Genomic DNA, 19,609 nt, shown 5'->3' with positions numbered 1-19,609 from the left:
ATAATTATTTAAAAGCAATTTCTACTGTGTAACAGTTTTATTAGATTTTCTCCAGATTATATTAGAAGTGATGAATTTGTATTTTCCTTTAAACTTTCTGTAATGCATAGTGTTTATGAATTCAGTTCTTCTTCTACCATAATCTAAATTGATAAGGGTTTGCTTTATTTCCAGAATTAAAGAATACTGGAATTAAGAAAATAGAATGTTTTAGAGAAAAATGTAAATTCCAGGTCAACATTACTAAGCTGAGTCAGGCTATACATAAAGAACACATATTCTTCCAGATTGTTCTCTTAGGAAACGGACCCCAGGGAGAGTGTTCCCCCCGCCACACTATCAGCTAAACACCATTTCCCCTTCTGCTGTATTACTGGTCCAGCTAAAGACAATTGAAATGATCTTTTCTTACATTCCCACGTGTTCTTTGCTTCTATTCTCAATTGAAGGTGATCGGTAGGAAATGTGGCGAAATGAGAAGAAGAAAACCAAGACAGGAAGGCATAATCAATTGGAAGCTGTAAATAAGGATGGTTTCACAGTTAGTAGATATTTACTTTGGGAAAACAATAATTAATTAAATTCAGCAGTTTGCTAGTGAAAGCCAGTGGTTTTACTGCCAAAATTATTTAATGAAGATTACTGAGAGTAGGAAAAGTAAATTTGATTCCACACAATGACATATACAAAAATATTCTTAGCAGCTTTATTCAGAATAGCCCAAATTGGAAGCGGCCCACATGTCTGTCAATAGGAGAATGGGTAATTAGTGATGCATTTATATGGTATAATACTACACAGTAGTAAAAACACAAACTACCAATATATGTACCAGGTACAAAAGAGTACATCCTGTGTAATTCCATTTATGTGAAGTTTAATAGCAGACAAAAGTAATAGTTGGTGATAAGAAGTTAGAGTAAAGCTACCTTGGGAGGGGTATATTCTTGGAAGGAGCACATGGGAATCTTATGTGGTGTTGGAAATGTTCTGTATCTTGATCTTGGTAGTGACGTGGGTGTATACATACATGAAAAATCATCAAGTTAAGATTAATGTACTTTGTATACTTTTTATATGTTAACCCTCACTAAAATATGAACATTATTACTATTATTTAGCAACATATTATATTTAAAAGGTAACTCAACTAAGTGTAAGTAAATTCAAATCATAAGACCACCTTAAGCTAAGATATAACAAAATAAAGATATGCTAATTTACGTTCTCAGGTTCGTATCTTATATTTTACTAAATATACTATCCAGCCCCCTCTAATTTGATAGTTGTTTAACAGGATTGATATTTTATATATTTTTTTCCAAAATTCAAGAAATAATTATACAAAAATCTCAGTTCAGATGAAAATATGGTTCATTTTAAGGAACAATGGCCCCATGTTACAATAATTTTATTTTCCAGGTGGTTTGGGAACATTCCATGCCCTTCTAAATACAGCTGTACATGTGGTCATGTATTCCTACTATGGACTTTCTGCGTTGGGGCCAGCCTACCAGAAGTATTTGTGGTGGAAAAAATATTTGACATCATTACAGCTTGTGAGTAATTAATTGTCTTTAAAACCATATATGAAGCAGCTAGAGTCACTTGTTTTCACTGTGAATTAGGATACTAGTTAAATAAAGAAGAAAGACAAAACAATTGGGGTAGAGTGTCTGGCCTCTACATGATATGCCATCATGGTTCTTAATATGTTAGATGAACTTTGGTAATCAAGAGGTTCATACAGTTAAACAAGCATGTGTGTTTTTATGCCATCTTTATACTATTTTATGCATTTATACAAGAATAAATACATTTGTGATTAAAATAACTCCAAAGTTATATGACCCTCAATAGGCATAATACCTATTAGAAATTAGAAATTCCGTTAGATCTAAATGACCTTGAGGGAATGCAACTTTGAGGGAACGATGAGCCTTCTTGTTTGCTTACCTATATAGTCCTAACATTTATAAGTCCATCTTTCCTCCAGTCAATAAAAAGCATTGTGAGAATTAAAAATGTAGAGGGTTAGACCAACATATATGTATTACCTAAATTTGAATACTGCCCTTATATAAGCAATGTTTGAAAGAGCCAGAGGCACTCAGTTTAGACCTAATAATGCATTCTAAGCATTAATTCTCAAAATATATGATATTTAATTTTTTTTGGAGACTCATTATGGGTTTGAGATGATGATTTGCTTTACATTTTATTGGTGTCTATTAAAAGGAGAATTCTGTCATCCTTGTATTTCCACATTTGCAGTCTATAATAAATTGATGTCATATTTTGCCAGTAACACCAATGAGAAAGTGTGAATTTGGTTTAGATGGCGTGGTGAAGATTAATTTTTTATTAAAATCCTGTAACTTCCTACATGAAATTTGGCACATTCATATAATGTGTTCTTCCAGGTGAGAGATTGATATTTTAATGGGTAAGGATCCTAAATCAAGATCAGAGTATTTCCTTGCAGAGTTATTTGTTGTATTTGAAATTGGCAGCAAACTAAATGACCAACCATAAGGATATGGTAAAATATATTATTTTAATTCATACTTTGAAATACTATGAAGTCATGAAAATTACTCACCATTGCTTCTTTAAAAAATATTATTTTCTCAAAGTAGTATATGCTCATTGCAAATACGTGAGAACACCTAATTAAGCAAAGAGAAAAAAATACATGTAATTCTGCCACCCAGGGATAATCACTGATGATATTTTTATTTGGTTTTCATCCAGTTTTTCTCTCAGGCATATGTGTACACCTTTTACATTATTTGTATAGTATTGCATATATAATTTTGTATTTTGTATTTAGGCTTTGTTTTTTCTCAGCATACTCTTAAATGTTGTACAAACTTTTTAATAACGTGAAAAAATACTGATGTAGAAAAAATAGGATGGACATTTTTTCATTATATTCTCAAAAATGTCAATTATACACAAACATACACATGCATAGAATGTTGAGGATATCGTTTAGCCTTCCTAAAGTTTTGTTTTCTCTTTTGCAAAATGAGAGGAATAAGTGGCTATGCTGTGGGAATGTCATAAATATACATTAAGATAATGCAAGGAAAGTTGATGATGACAAGGATAAAATGATAATAAAATAAACTATATGAAAATCTTAACCATGATTATAACTAGACAGATTGTGAGTAATTGTTGTCTATTTCTTTATAGAGTTTTACTTTTCTAAAATTTCCACAGAACACATGTTGCTTTTTAATCAGGGAAAACATGATAACCAGAAAATCTGAATATTAGCCTAGAAAAGGTCCCTCTTGGGACTGTGTAAGATGTTCTGCCCCACAGAGCCGTTGAGCACTACTAGAAGGGCCACCAGTTCTCTCTCACACTTTGTAGATTCTCTGCCTCAGTTGGCAGTTCAGACACTTTTTTTTTTTTTGAGACGGAATCTCACTCTGTCACCCAGGCTAGAGTGCAGTGGCATGATCTCGGCTCACTGCAACCTCTGCCTCCCAAGTTCAAACAATTCTCCTGCCTCAGCCTCCTGAATAGCTGGGACTACAGGCGCGTACCACTGCATCCAGCTAATTTTTGTATTTTTAGTAGAGACAGGGTTTCACTATCTTGACCAGGCTGGTCTCGAACTCCTAACCTCGTGATCCACCCGCCTCAGCCTCCCAAAGTGCTGGGATTACAGGCGTGAGCCACCGTGTCCGGCCCAGACACATTTTTATCTGTGACAGTGGAGGACAAGTGGCAGGTATAAGGACTCAGAGATGCTTTGACTACTACAAAATTCAAGGGGCTCTAAGTAAAATGTTATTATTTTCCAAAAATTAAAGTATCTGGTCCAATAACAGGACAGAATATTTGAAATTGAAATCATCCTGAAAAAATAGGCCACATGTAGTACATGGTCATTTCATCATAGTCAAGGACTCAAGTCAGAGACTTATAGAGAAAACCTGCTCTGTTGATTCTCTGAGTAGTAAAAAGGTTGCTGCACTGCACAGCTCCAGGGAACATTTAAATATAGACCCTGTAGTTGTGCAGTTTTGCGGTTCTGAATAGTGGATCCATACTTCCAACTGGCTTTTGAAATTATACCACCCATTATCACTCTCAGGGAGGCTAGATTTAAAGATGGACTTCTCTTCCCAATAGTGCACTCCCTGCACTTTGGGAGTGCATAAACATAGGTAGGTAGATAATTGTTAACTCTTCATATCTGAATAATTTTTTTTCACGTTTTCATTTTTTAGGTCCAGTTTGTTATTGTCACCATCCACATAAGCCAGTTCTTTTTCATGGAGGATTGCAAGTATCAGTTTCCAGTGTTTGCATGCATCATTATGAGTTACAGTTTCCTGTTTCTGCTGCTCTTTCTCCATTTTTGGTACCGCGCTTACACCAAAGGTCAGAGGTTGCCCAAAACTGTGAAAAATGGAACTTGCAAAAACAAAGATAATTGAAGCCCAACATAAGTCTGTGATCGAAACTGATACATTGTCTTCCTTGACAATCAAGAGATATTTACCTATGCAGTGCATTTTGTATATTTTTCAAAACTAAGAGCTTGTATTTTTATGATAAGTTATTGGGATGTCTGATATTTGAGAGCCCGAAGCTTCCAGATAACAGTCTTCTGATAATTAGAGCCTACAGCAGCCAGAATTTTTTTTAAGCTGCTTTTAAACCTAATCCAAAGGTTTTGTTTAAAACATTTTGTTACAGTGAAAAAAGATATGAAGCAATACAGTACTCTTCAAAGAAGTCCAATAAAGATGAAAAATATCATTAGGTATTTTGAGCACAGACAGAGATCCATGTGATACAATAGATTCCTTCTGCCGGGTCTGGAAAGTCTGGAAACCAACTGTAGGCCCTGGCTTTGTCATTTATTGACTGTATTCAGAAGATACTATATTTGCTCTAGAGTTAACTCCCATTTTAGCAAGCTAGCACAGGTGAAAATTGAGTGAGTTTTTGATAACTTGTCATGTAAAATTATTAATGATAATTTTCAATGGATCTTTTCAGTAGCCATCACCAGTTTTGCTGATAAGACTTCCTCACAACCCATTTGTTGTACAAACTGTTTCAAAGTAGCAATCCTTTGGGTTAGTACACTGATGCACTTGACACCAAGTTTCATTCAGTTGATTATTTTCAAAACAAGGTGATTTGTTTTAATGGGTTAATGAATACTTTGCTATTACTGTTTTACAATTAACTTTGTATATCTCTGGAAAGAGGTGAATTTGTCAATGAAAAAAGTATTGTGTAGTTCAGTGGGAAAAACCTGTTGTCTGTTATAGTATCACATCACTTTCTTACATTGTCATGGTTTAAATTATTATCTTGGTTAAATATATAGGTTAGATACTTAAATGTTCATATTATTAGCACACTACAGGTACTACCCTTAAACCATAAATAATATTACCTATTGTACACAGTTTCCAGATATGGGTTAGAGTGGCTGTGAAGCAACTAGAGGCAAATTGTGGCACAGAGACTATCCAGGGGAAAATTGATTATGTAAGCAAGGGCTGTTCTACTTTGAGAGAGAGACAGACAGACTACATAATAGTAATAGATTATATAATTAATGTTATAGATACACTGAACAATAAAGTATTTTCTGGAATTATGAATTAATTAACAACCTGGATTTCTGTTTCCAGACCTATAAACCATGTAATGAAGGACTGAAATTCATTTGGCATAGGCTTTGTTTCTTTAAAATTGCTACTTTCTTTCTGTTATTTTTACATTTTCTTGTCAGAGAATCAAAACTACTAGTCAGTAGAGTTTTGTCCATGAAATAATATTTGGACATTTGTGAATTTTTCCCTATTTTTTTTCTTCTTTTATTTATACTCAATTTTGAAGCACTGTTTATGTTTGTAGGACTTTAAACAATTAGTACTTAAAGCCCCAGTTAATTTTGAACACACAGAGATACTTATTGTACAATGCCTAAGTTTTACTCAATACCATGGCTTTTTATGTTTACACTTACCAGATTCATAAGGTTATTTGCCTTTAAGTGATCTTTTGTGATTTTACTTGATTACAGCATGAGAAGGTAAAGGTTGATAAATGGGAGTAATTACATATATATATAAAATTTATTATTTTTTTTTCTGAAGCAGAGTTTTACTCTTGTTGCCCAGGCTAGAGTACAATGGCACGATCTCGGCTCACTGCAACCTCTGCCTCCCAGGTTCAAATGATTCTCTTGTCTCAGCCTCCCAAGTAGCTGGGATTACAGGTGCCTGCCACCATGCTTAGCTAATTTTTGTATTTTTAGTAGAGACAGGGTTGGCCAGGCTGGTCTCGAACTCCTGACCTCAGGTGATCCTCCCACCTCGGCCTCCCAAAGTTCTGGGATTACAGGGGTGAGCCACTGCGCCCGGCCATAATTTTATATTTTTAGAAAATAAAGAATAAAGGACAAAAGAGCACAGCTAAATGAAACTGCTGCTCTAATTTCTTCCACTGGAAAGGTCTCAGGACTCCTTAATTGTTTTCCAGGTTTGGCTCTTCATATCTAACCTGTGCTAAAATGAGAAGGTATGCTAGGTGCTGTTAGAAATCACACCATTTCCAAAGACCCCAAGTAGTATAGAGACCAAAATGAGGCAAAAATAAAAGAGATGAAACAGGAGAGTTTATTTCTTGTATACTTTCCGACCTTCATCAAACAACCTTTCCTAACCTCCCTGTAGTCTTTAAAATGTTTAACTTGCCTATAAGCTAACATGTAATAAAACACATACTCAATTATATGAATAGAAGTGGAGAGCCAGAATGCTACAAAAGAAATCACAGCTGCTAGAAGTATCCTCCATAGAAACATCAACATGATTGTGGATCAAAGTGATTTTCACTGGATATAGAATTTGTATGGGCCATATTTATTAAAAGAGTTCTGTGTGGTCACATAGAGTTCCTTTGGGATTTCATCCCACTTTTCAGACTTAATTTGTTTGGGTTTGCTTACCTAACAAGCAACAGCAACAACAAAATAAATAGTTCCAAAATCTAGTTTATTACATAAATCTCTATGAATCCTTGAGGGCCTATATCTATATTATAAATAAATACAAATATAGATTTTTAAATATCTATGGGACTTTGCCATTTACAGCCTTAATTATAAAATTATGAGATTATATTCTCTCCATTACCCTTTATTTCTGTTAACTTTTTAAAGACTGAAACATTCTGTGGATGTTGTCAAAGTTTGAGTTTGTTTTTCCCTGTGTATTATAATAAATTTGTGGTATCGCATGTATATGTGTGTGTATTTTTCATTTTGGAATCTAGCTGCATGTATTTGCATGGGTTGGTGACTTTTAATTTGAATACTCACCAATCAAAGTTATTTTACATATTTCTTGTACATGTGCTGTGTTCATCTTTGGGATACAAAGATACCTAGAGCATAATTGGGATCTCCTGGAGCTTACTAACTGGCAGATGAAATTATGTGACAGGGCAGTAGATGATAGGTGCCAGATGAGTGACAATTCTGCCACTTAGCAGACAGGGAAGACTCTATGAAGGAATTTGAATTTGAGTTATGTGTTTAGGTTGTACAGAATTTCGAAATTGGTGGTATGTTAGTAGGCAAGGTTTTTTAAGTGGAAAGAATTAACAAAAAAGAATAATTTCGCCATCCCCACTGTCTCTAATAAATGGGACTACCTAATGATCACTGGTTGCTAAAACAATTAGATGAAAGGTTGATGGGGATGGCTTGTGCTGATATGACTGAACCCACTGATCAATCTTAATGTCATTCAAAGTGGGACAACCAGATGTTTTGTCTCGTAATACACTATAATACTGAGGTATTCGTGGCAAAAAAATTTTTGAACTTGAATCTAATCAATCCTCTGTATCTAAACTACTAGTTACAGGAAATACGGTATATAAGAGTTAAAAGACACCAAGAGGATACAATCAGCCAAGTCCAAAATGTAGGAAATTCCATAGAACAAATGACCTGGTTTCTTCAATAAATAAATGACATTAAAAAAAAAAGAAAACCAGAGAAGGCAACTTTTGTAGATAAAAGACTTAAGATATACTAACCAAATGTCATTTGAATCCTGATTTGAACAAACCAAATCATAAAAGGACATTCTTATAACAATCAGATATAACTGAATATGAACTAAATTTTAAGACAGAAATTATTAATGTTAGATATTATTACTGTATTGCAGATGTATATATTTTAAAGTCCTTATATGTGAGATACATACACTGAAGTATGTGTATGTAAAATGATAGGTTGTCTGATTTCACTTTAACATACTGTAGTAAAAAGAAAAGGAGGTGTTGATAATTGTTAAAGTTGGGTAATGGGTTCACTTAATAGGAGTTTATTATACTCTTCTGTCTACTTTTGTGTATGTTTGAAATTGTCCAGTTTTTAAAAAGCAATGTATGTGTTATAATGTTCTGTATAGATGTTATTTAAGTTAGGAACCAAAATGACAGAATTGACATGATTTTCACTGGTAGTCAGTCAGTATTGAGGGTGCTTAATGCATCTAAGTGTCATGAGAAACTTTAAAATGTACTGGATGTGGTCCCTGCCCTTGAAAAGTTTACAGCACAGTTTAAAAAGACAGGCCTACGTCAAATTTTAATAAAAACAAAGGTGGCATAGCTGTTGACAAGTGAAAAGTGTATTACAGATTTGCAATATATATTATCCTAATGTTAAGTAGTTACCTTTGATGAAACAAAAAATAATGTTCATCAGGACCCACTGAAGATGTTTGATGGAGGAGTAACATGATCAGTCTGGTTATGAGAGCCTCTGGAAAAGAATCCCTTCCATGGAGCCCGAGGCTCCCTGTTACCAGCATTTTCCAGTATTTCCTTCTTGTAGGAAGCAGTTGGGTGTAATAGACTGTAGTTATTGTCTGTCATTCCAAAGCATCATGCCATGTAGCTAAGTACTCTGGGGAAGGGCAGGGATACAGAGAAAATCTGCATATACCATATACCACCAAGGAAGAAGATGTCTTTGTATGCCTCCTTGGGTACCAAATACAATAGAGTCTAGGTCTGTTTCCTTCTAAAGGGCTTTCCCAGGAGTCCCGCACAACAACTTCCACTTACATCTCAATGGTCAGAACTGCCTCATGGCCATCTCTGGCTGCAGGGGAAGCTGTGAACTAATTTTCTAGATGGGCACATTGTCATCTCCAACAAAATTAGATTCTATTAGTAAGAAAGAAGGTAAGAGATGACGTTTGAGTAAGCACCTGATGTAACCTCACCCACTGAGAATCCACCACCATGATGGGCCATTGTTTTGCACAGAAGTACATATAATTCTTCAAGTGTCTAAATGGAAAAGTGATTGAACACTCTTATTTAGGGCCAGCACTGTGTCTGGCATCAGCAAATGATTAAATCATTACTTTTAGATGAATATATATACACATAAGTTATATATAATGTATTATATGTAATAGATTCATTCAAAATGATTGATATTCTAATATAATTTAAAATATATATAGTCTATATATTATAATTCAGTGTATATATTTAGCATATATTTTTCCATCAGTATACTATTTGTATAGCCTTTGTTATCTTTATGTAAATAGTATTGTTGTTTCTTAAGCTGTTACAGTTTATCTATTATTGACTAACAAATCACCCCTAAATTTGATGACTTATAGCTACATCAAGGCTACATCTCTTACCACTTTGAAGGATCAATGATTTGAGAAGCCGAGTGGTTATTGTTTGGGGTCCCTGGTGCAATTGCTGTCAGACTGTGGCTTAACCAGGAACTAGGAGGTTGAGGCAGTGGGGGATGGCTGGAGATCTCTGTGTAGTCTCAAGTCCTCTCCATGTGGTCTTTCCCCTTGGGCTACTTTGAGCTTCCTCACAGCATGGCCGTCTCAGGGAAGTCAGACCGAAGGCTTCAGGAGTAAGCATTCCAGTGAACAAAATGAAAGCAGTATTGCCTTTTATAACCTAGCCATAGAAGTCAGGGAATATCAATTCCCCGTACAAAAGCCCACCCATTTTCAAGAGGAGAGGACACAGACCATGTCCCTCAATGGGAAGAATGTAAAAGCTACCTCGTAAGTACATGTAGGATGGGAGAAATATTGTGCTTGGAAAATACAGTCTGCCACACAAAGTATTACCTAAAATAGACAGGAATACTTATTTTTCTCTTTAGAAGAGTTAAAGCCTATCTTTAATTCACACAGTTCTGGTTTGTATTGACTAGTTCTGTAGGTGAAAGTAAGTGCCGTTTTATTTTTTCACTAAGAAAGTGGCCCCTTGCACAGAGAAATAGACTCAGATTTGAGTGTGGAGTTGAAGGTAGGTCCCTAGATTAAATGAGAGCAAGGGTTATGGTTCTCTTTGTTTCAGGCAGCATAAGATACATGATGATTGGGGAGGCGGTGGAGATAGAAATCCCTCCAGATGTTTCTAGCAGATACAACCACAATATAACAGGCCACACAATATGTCTTTTATACCAGGCTGCCCCAGAGAGAGGGCCAAAGGGCTCTTACTTTCCTGGCACTGGCTGGGCATGTTCATACTTTTTATTGACAGCCAGTATCAGGTCAGGCTTCACGTGTACCTATAACTCAACAAAGTCACAAATTATAACACTCTTCAAATCTAAATATGAACATTTTTGCCTATATTCAAACTACAGCATTATTAAAACATTGCTGCACCTTGTTTGTATTCTAGGACCTACAGGATTCAATTAGTTTGGGATGTACTCTGGTTACTAAAGGGAGAAAGCTTGATATGAGGTAAGTATCTGTAAGTGCCCAGGCCACACAAAAGGACACTCTGTACATAGTCCTTACAAGTTAAATAAGAATGATATAAGCGTCTGAGTATTTGAATGTGGAGATGTAAACTCGAAGCTACTGTGTTCCTTTTATTTTTTTTTATAAGAGATGGGTCTTCCTCTGTTGCCCCAGCTGGAGCACAGTGGCACCTTCATAGCTCACAGTATCCTCACACTACTGGGCTCAAGCAATCTTTCTGCCTCAGCTTCCCGAGTGGCAACATGCCTGGATAATTTTTTTTAATATTTGGTAGAGATGAGGTCTTGTTATGTAGCCCAGGCTGGTCTTGAACTCCTAGCGTCAAACGATTCTCCCACTTCAGCCTCTCAAAGCACTGGGATTATGGACAGGAGCCCCCTTGTAGCCTTCTATCTTAAAAGTTGCACAAATTCTGGTCAGTGTGTCTTTTGCCCATTTTGGGTTATCTTGCCCATGAATTTATGCCTTTCTTTTTATTTTTGTGGCAACCCTCCTTGTTCAGACCCGAATAATATTTCCTAGATTATAATATAGTCTAGATTATATTATAATAATATTTGCCTAGATTATAATATTATTATATTATCCCTGTATAAAAAGCCTTTCATCCTACTAGATGCTGTCATGGAGAGGAAGCGTGGTACGCTGGTTGGGAGCACAGGCTCTGGAACCAGCCTGCCTAGTTAAATCCTGACTCTGTTTCTTGCTAGCTCTATAACCTGGACAGCTTCTCTGTCTCTTAGTGTCCCAACTGAAAATGGAAACAATACTTCTTTATCCAGTTATTGTGGAATATTAGATGAGTTAAAACAGGGAAAACTTTTAGAGCAGTGTTTTCCTTCCAGTTATTCAGGCTAAAAACCTCAGAGTCATCCTCAGTTCCTTTCTCTCTCACTCAACGCCAAATCCAACAAGAAATCCTGCTGGCTTCCTCTCAAAGTATAACCAGAATCTGACCAATCCTGGGCCCTTATCATCTCATGCCTAGATTCCTGGAATAGCTTCCTATCTGACTCTCTGTTTCTGCCTTTGCTTCCCTAAAACTTCTTGTCCAAATAGCAGCCAAAGTCATCTCTTAATACAAATCAGATCATGTAACTCTTTTATTCCAAACCCTACAATGGTTTCTGGTTTCACTGAGCATAAAAACCCTGTCATTGCTTCTCTGTCCTCACCGCCTACCAATCCCCACTTTGTTCCCTCTGCTCCAGCCACACTGGCCTCCTTGCTGGTCACTGGACCATTGTAAGTGCATTTCCATCTTAGGGTTCTTCATTTATTTTTCTCTGCCTAAGGGACTGTTCCCAAAATAACTGCTTGGCTAAACCCTTCAATTCCCTCCTTTGTTCAAATCTCACTTTTTCAGTACTGCAGCCTGCACCCTCATCTTTCTTTTTCCTATACAGCACTTATTACCTTCTAACATGCTATACAATGCATTTAGTTACTATTAATATTATTCATTGACTGTCTTCCTCATGAGAAAGTAATCTCTTCAAGGGTAGATGATTTTGTCTATTTTGTTCACTGCAAGTGCCTAGAACAATGGCTGGCATATTATGGGAGTTCAATAACTGTTGTTGAATGAATGAATTGAATGAATGAATGAATGAAGCACTGAATAAGTATGTGCTATTGTTATAAGTTCTCTTCCTCTGCTCACTCTTTAGTGGTTTAGTCAATCATTCAACAATTTGTTAAACTCCTACTATATGCCAACTGCTGTGTTAGAATATAAAAATAAAGTCAAATAATACCAATCCCCACAGAGATTTTCACTTGGATAGAGGGCAACAAACATGCAAACAAATCAAGTCAGATATTCTGCTGTTAAACAAATAGTTATTGTGTGTTTGCTTGTTTGTTTGTTTTGAGGCGGAGTATCGCTCTGTCATCCAGGCTGGAGTACAGAGGCGCAATCTCAGCTCACGGCAATCTCCGCCTTCCGGGTACAAGCAATTCTCTGCCTTAGCCTCCTGAGTAGCTGGGATTACAGACACCTGCCATCATACCTGGCTAATTTTTGTATTTTTAGTAGAGACAGTAAAAACTGCACCCTTTCCTTACACCACATACGATGGATTAAAGATTTAAATGTATACCCCCAAACTATAAAAACCCTGAAGGACAACCTAGGTAATACCATTCTGGACATGGGAACAAGCAAAGATTTCATGACAAATATGCCAAACGCAATTGCAACAAAAGCAAACATTGACAAATGGGATATAATTAAACTAAAGAGCTTCTTCACAGCAAAAGAAACTATCAAGAGCATAAATAGACAGTTTATAGAATGAGAGAAAATTTTTAGAAACTATGCATCTAACAAAGGTCTGATATCTAGCGTCTATAAGGAACTTAAACAAATTTATAAGAAAAAAACATTAAAAAGTGGGCAAAGGACATGAACACTTTTCAGAAGAAGACATACATGCGGCCAGAAAGCACATGAAAAAAAGCTCAACATCATTAGAGAAATACAAATCAAAATCACAATGAGATTTCATGTCACACCAGTCAGAATGACTGTTATTAAAAAGTCAAGAAATAAAACATGCTGGCAAGGTTGCAGAGAAAAAGAATGCTTATACACTGTTGGAGTGTAAATTAGTTCAACCACTGTAGAAAGCAATGTGGTGATTCCTCAAAGAGCTAAAAACAGAACTACCATTTGATCCAGCAGTCCCTTTACAGGGTATATACCCAAAGAAATATAAATCATTCTATCATAAAGACACATGCACATGTATGTTCACTCCAGCACTATTCACAGTAGTAAAGACATGGAATCAACCTAAATGCCCACCAATGGTAGACTGAATAAGGAAAATGTGGTACGGATACACCATGGAATACATGCAGCCATAACAAAGAACAAGATCATGCCCTTTGCAGGAACCTGAATGGAGCTGGAGGCTATTATCCTTAGCAAACTAACACAGAAACAGAAAACCAGATAACATATGTTCTCACTTATAAGTGAAAGCTAAATGATGAGAACACCTGGACGTATAAAGGGAACAGCAGACACTGGGGTCTAAAGGTGAAGTCTGGGAGGAGGGAGAAGTTCAGGAAAAATAATGAAAGGGTCTAGGCTTAATACCTGAGGATGAAACAGTCTATGCAACACACCCCCGTGGCACTAGTTTACCTGTATAACAAACCTGCACATGCACCCCTGAATTTAAAATATAAATAAATAAGTAAATACCAAGAAGCAGCTTGTCCTCTCCTTCTGGAATCTCTGCCTGGTTCAGGCCACCTGCCTCCACTCCTGCCTGCACCATGTCCATCAGGATGACCCAGAAGTCCTACAAGGTGTCCACCTTATGGGCCCGGTGCCCACATCAGCTCCTCAAGCTTCTCCTAAGTGGGCAGCAGCAGCTTCCGGGGTGGCCTGGGCAGAGGCTATAGTGGGGCCAGTGGCAAGGAAGGCATCACTGCCATCATGGTCAACCAGAGCCTGCTGAGCTCCCTTAACTGGAGATGGACTCCAACATCCAGGAGTCTGCACCCAAGAGAAGAACCAGATCAAGACCCTCAACAACAAGTTTGCCTCCTTCATAGACAAGGTACGGTTCCTGGAGCAGCAGAAGAAGATGCTGGAGACCAAGTGGAGCCTCCTGCAGCAGCAGAAGATGGCTCGGAGCAACATGGACAACATGTTGGAGAGCTACATCAACAACTTTAGGTGGCAGCTGAAAACTCTGGGCCAGGAGAAGCTGAAGCTGGAGGCGGAACTTGGCAACATGCAGGGGCTGCTGGAGGACTTCAAGAACAAGTATGAGGATGAGATCAATAAGCGTACAGGGATGGAGAATGAATTTGTCCTCATCAAGAAGGATGTGGATGAAGCTTACATGAACAAGGTAGAGCTGGAGTCTCTTCTGGAAGGGCTGACTAACGAGATCAACTTCCTCAGGCAGCTGTATGAAGAGGAGATCTGGGAGCTGCAGTCCCAGATCTCAGACACGTCTGTGGTGCTGTCCATGGACAACAGCCGCTCCCTGAACATAGACAGCGTCATCTTTGAGGTCAAGGCACAGTACTAGGAGATCGCCAACCGCAGCTGGGCTGAGGCTGAGAGCATGTGCCAGATCAAGTATGCGGAGCTCCAGACGCTGGCTGGGAAGCACAGGGATGACCGGCGGCATACAAAGACTTGAGATCTCCCAGATGAACTGGAACATAAGCCGGCTCCAGGCTGAGACTGAGGGCCTCAAAGGCCAGAGGGCTTCCCTGGAGGCCGCCATCAGAGATGCCGAGTAGCTTGGGGAGCTGGCCATTAAGGATGCCAACGCCAAGCTGTCTGAGCTGGAGGCCGCCCTAGCGGACCAAGCAGGACATGGCGCGGCAGCTGCGTGAGTACCAGGAGCTGATGAACGTCAAGCTGGCCCTGGACATCGAGATCGCCACCTACAGCTGCTGGAGGGCAAGGACAGCCGGCTGGAGTCTGGGATGCAGAACATGAGTATCCGTAGGAAGACCACCAGCGGCTATGCAGGTGGTCTGAACTCGGCTTATGGGGGCCTCACAAGCCCCGGCCTCAGCTACGGCCTGGGCTCTAGTTGTGGCTGTGGCGCGGGCTCCTGCGCTTTCAGCCGCACCAGCTCCATCAGGACCATGATTGTGAAGAAGATTGAGACCCGCGATGGGAAGCTGGTGTCTGAGTCCTCTGACGTCCTGCTCAAATGAACAGCTGAGGCGGTAGCCCCTCCCAGCCTGCCCCTCCTGCGGCTGCCCCAGAGCACGCGAGGGAGGCGGCTGTGCAGGGGAGCACAGGGAATGGGAGACCCACCTGAGGCTCAGCCCTAGCCCTCAGCCCACCCCCAGGGGAGTTTACTGCCTGGGGATCCCCCATGCCCATGTCTCCAGCTACAAAACAATTCAATTGCTTTTTTTTTTTTTATTGTCCAAAATAAAACCTCAGTTAGCTCTGCAGAAAGAGAAAGAAAGAAAGAGAGAGAGAAAGGAAGGAAGAAGTTTTTAGCCTGTACAATGTAGGGGCAGAAAGGAGAAATAGCTCTATATGGGCTGTGGTAGGACTTAAGCAGAGACTTTAAAGGGGAGATAATATCAGCTGCCTCATGAACAATAAGGGGATGTTTGCCAGACAGAAAATGAGGGAGAAGAGGGTGCCCAACAGGTAATTCCAGATGAGAAAAGGAAAGAAACACCCTGGCCTGAGCTTGAGGGAAATGTGAAAGGTGAGCCTAGTGTTTCGGCTTTAAGAGTGCAGGACCAGGAGCAGTATTGATTGGGATGGGAGGGGCGGGGTGAATGGTGACTTTGTGGTCAGAGAAGATGCTTGATGTTATTTTTCCCGAATGTTTTAAGATGTGTTTTGTAATATAACATATGGTCTGTTCTTGAGAACGATCCATGTGATAAAGAAAAGAATGTGTATTTTGCAGCCGCTGGATGAAATGTTCTGTAAATATCTATTAGGTCCCTTTGTTCTATAGGGCAGATTAAGTCCAACATTTCTTCACTGATCTTCTGTTTGGAAGATCTCTCCAGTCCTGAAAGTGGAGTGTTGAAGTCTCCAGCTAATATTGTATTGGGGTCTGTCTCTTTCTTTAGCTCTCATAATATTTGCTTCATACATCTGGGTGCTCCAGTGTTGAGTGCACATATATTTACAGTTGTGATATCCTCTTGCTGAATTGACCCCTTTATCATTCTATAATGACCTTCTTTGTATCTTCTTATAGATCCTGTCTTGAAATCTATTTTGTCTGATATAAGTATAGCTACTCCTGCCCTTTTTTGGTTTCCCTTCGTGTGGATTATCTTTTCTCATCACTTTATTTTCAGTCTGTGTGTGTCATTACAGGCAAAATGTATTTCTTGTGGGCAACAGATCATTGGATCTTATTTTTTAAATTTATTCAGCCACTCTATGTCTTTTAATTGGAACGTTTACTCCATTTACATTCAATGTTATTACTGATAAGTAAGGACTTTCTTTTGTCAGTTTGTTATTTGTTTTCTAATTGTTCTGTAGTCTCTCTTCCTTCCTGACGTCTATTAGTGAAAGTTATTTTCTGTGGTGGTATGTCTCAATTTCTTCCTTTTTCTTTTTTATTTTTTTGCATCTGTTGTATATTTTTAGATTTGAGGCTACCACAGGGCTTGCAAATACTATCTTATAACCCTTTTATTTTATTTATTTATTTATTTATTTATTTTTGAGACAAAGTCTTGCTCTTATTCCCCAGCCTGGAGTGCAATAGAGTGATCTCGGCTCACTGCAACCTCTGCTTCCCAGATTCAAGCAATTCTCCTGCCTCAGCCTCCCGAGTAGCTGGGATTGCAGGTGCCTGCCACCATGGCCAGCTAATTTTTGTTTTGTTTTTTTTTTTTTTTTGAGACAAAGTCTCACTGTGTCACCCAGGCTGGAGTGCAGTGGCGCAACCTCTGCTGCCCGGGTTCAAGCGATTCTCCTGCCTCAGCCTCCCGAGTAGCTGGGATTACAGGCAGCTGCCACTGTGCCTGGCTAATTTTTGTAGTTTTAGTAGAGACAGGGTTTCACCATATTGGCCAGGCTGGTCTTGGACTCCTGACATCATGATCCACCTGCCTCAGCCTCCCAAAGTGCTGGGATTACAGGTGTGAGCTACCATGCCCAGCCTTAATTTTTGTATTTTTAATAAAGATGGGATTTCATCATGTTGGCCAGGATGGTCTCAAATTCCTGACCTCAGGTGATCTGCCTGCCTCGGCCTCCCAAAGTGCTGGGATAACAGGCGTGAGCCACTGCGCCCAACCATAACCTATTATTTTAAACTGATGATAGCATTGATTGCATAAGCAAACAAAGTAACAAGCAAAAAGAAAACTAATAAAAACTCTACACTTAACTTCATTTCCCTACTTTTTAACTTTTTGTTGTTTCCATTTATATCTTATTGTACTGTGTGTATCTTGAAAAGTTATTGTAGTTATTATTTTTAATTGGTTCATCTTTTCATCTTTCTATTTAAGATATGAGTACTTTGTATATCACAATTACAACATTATAATATTCTGTGTTTTTCTGTGTAGTTACTATTACTAGTGAGTTTTGTGCCTTCAGGTGACTTATTGTTGCTCATTAACATCCTTTTCTTGAAGATTGATGAACTCCCTTTAGCATTTATTGTAGGACAGGTCTGCTATTGGTGAAATCCCGTGGCTTTTGTTTTTCTAGGAAAGTCTTTGTATCTCCTTCATGCATGAAGGATATTTTTGCTGGATATACTATTCTAGGATAAAAGGTTTTTTTTTCCTTCAGCACTTTAAATATGTCATGCCACTCTCTCCTGGCTTGTAAGGTTTCTACTGAGGAGTCTGCTACCAGACATTTTGGAGCTCCATTGTATGTTATTTGTTTCTTTTCTTTTGTTGCTTTTAGGGTCCTTTCTTTATCCTTGACCTTTGGGAATTTGATTATTAAATGCCTTGAGGTAGTTTTCTTTGGGTCAAATATTTTTGTACTTGAATATTAATATATTTCTCTAAGTTTGGGAAGTTCTCTATTATTCCTTTGACTAAATTTTCTACTCCTCTCTCTACCTCTTCTTTAAGGCCAATAACTCTTAGATTTGTCCTGTTGAGGCTATTGTGTACATCTTGTAGGTGAGCTTTATTCATTTCTATTCTTTTTTTCTTCCGTCTCCTGTGAATGTGTGTTTTCAAACAGCTTGTTGTCAAGGTCAGTAATTCTTTCTTCTGCTTGATCAGTTCTGCTATTAAGAGACTGATGCATTCTTCAGTGTGTCAATTATATTTTTCAACTCCAGTATTTCTGCTTGATTCTTTTAAATTATTTCAATCTCTTTGTTAGATTTATCTGATAGGATTATGAATTCCTCTTCTGTGTTATCTTGAAACTCAAAGAATTGAGTTTCCTCAAAGAGCTATTTTGAATTATCTGTCTAAAGGTCACATGTCTCTAACTCTCCAGGATTGGTGTCCAGTGTGTTGTTCAGTTTATTTGGTGAGGGGATGTTTTCCTGGATGGTTTTGATGTTTGTGGATGTTTATCAGTGTCTGAGCATAGAAGAGTTAACTATTTATTGTAGTCTTCACAGACTGGGCTTGTTTGTACTCATCCTTTTTGGGAAGGCTTTCCAGGTATTTGAAAGGTCTTGGGTGTTGTGATCTAAGTTTTTGGTCACTGCATCTGTGGTTCTTGCAGACTCATAGAGGTACTACCTTGGTGTCCTTGGATAAGATCTGGAAGAATTTTCTGTATTACCAAGCGGAGACTCTTGTTCTCTTCTCTTACTTTCTCCCAAACAAATGGAGTCTCTTTCTCTGTGCTGAGCTGCCTGTAGCTGGGAAAGGCGTGACACATGGACCCCTGTGGCCACCATGACTGGGACTGCCCTGGGCCATATCTGAAAGCAACACAGCCCTAGGTCTTGCACAAGGCCCACTGTGACTACTACCTGGCTGCTACCTATGTTTGCTCAAGCCCCTAGGGCTCTACAGTCAGAAGGGGTGAAGCCAGCCAGGCTTGTGTCCTTCCCTTCAGGGCAGCTAGTTCCCCTGGGTCCCAAGCAGGTCCAGAGATGCTGTCTAAAAGCCAGGGCCTGGAGTCAGAAACCTTAGAACTCAACCTACTGCTCTATTCTACTGTGGCTAAGCTAGTACCAAAACCACAAGACAAAGTCCTTCCCACTCTTCCCTCCCCTTTCCATAAGCAGAGGTATCTCTCCCTGTGTCCCCCACCAACACAGATCCACAGGGACTACTGCCAGGGTACCAACGATGTTCACTTAAGG

General features: G+C 38.6%; 1 protein-coding gene and 1 pseudogene across 5 annotated transcripts in view; both read left to right on the top strand.

The window, feature by feature from the left end:
• Positions 1 to 15,260, top strand: part of ELOVL7 (ELOVL fatty acid elongase 7) — a 99,137-nt gene extending 83,877 nt beyond the window's left edge. For 4 of the 5 annotated variants that reach the window (XM_054488769.2, XM_063664839.1, XM_054488768.2 and 1 more), the window contains 2 exons: positions 1,423 to 1,559; positions 4,251 to 7,289. In XM_054488769.2, the coding sequence (XP_054344744.1) occupies positions 1,423 to 1,559; positions 4,251 to 4,460 (347 nt within the window). In that variant the 3' untranslated portion in view covers positions 4,461 to 7,289. Of the gene's footprint in view, positions 1 to 1,422; positions 1,560 to 4,250; positions 7,290 to 10,749; positions 10,815 to 12,710 lie in introns of those variants that run through there. The other variant, XM_054488771.1, reaches the window with a different exon arrangement.
• LOC129037004 (keratin, type II cytoskeletal 8-like) lies at positions 14,124 to 15,533 on the top strand (annotated as a pseudogene).
• The last annotated feature ends 4,076 nt before the right edge of the window (positions 15,534 to 19,609 follow it).

Source organism: Pongo pygmaeus, chromosome 4 (genome assembly GCF_028885625.2).
Source record: "Pongo pygmaeus isolate AG05252 chromosome 4, NHGRI_mPonPyg2-v2.0_pri, whole genome shotgun sequence".
Classification (NCBI taxonomy): Eukaryota; Metazoa; Chordata; class Mammalia; order Primates; family Hominidae; genus Pongo; species Pongo pygmaeus.
Note: the sequence above shows the minus strand (reverse complement) of the source record. Positions and strands in the feature narration are given on the sequence as shown.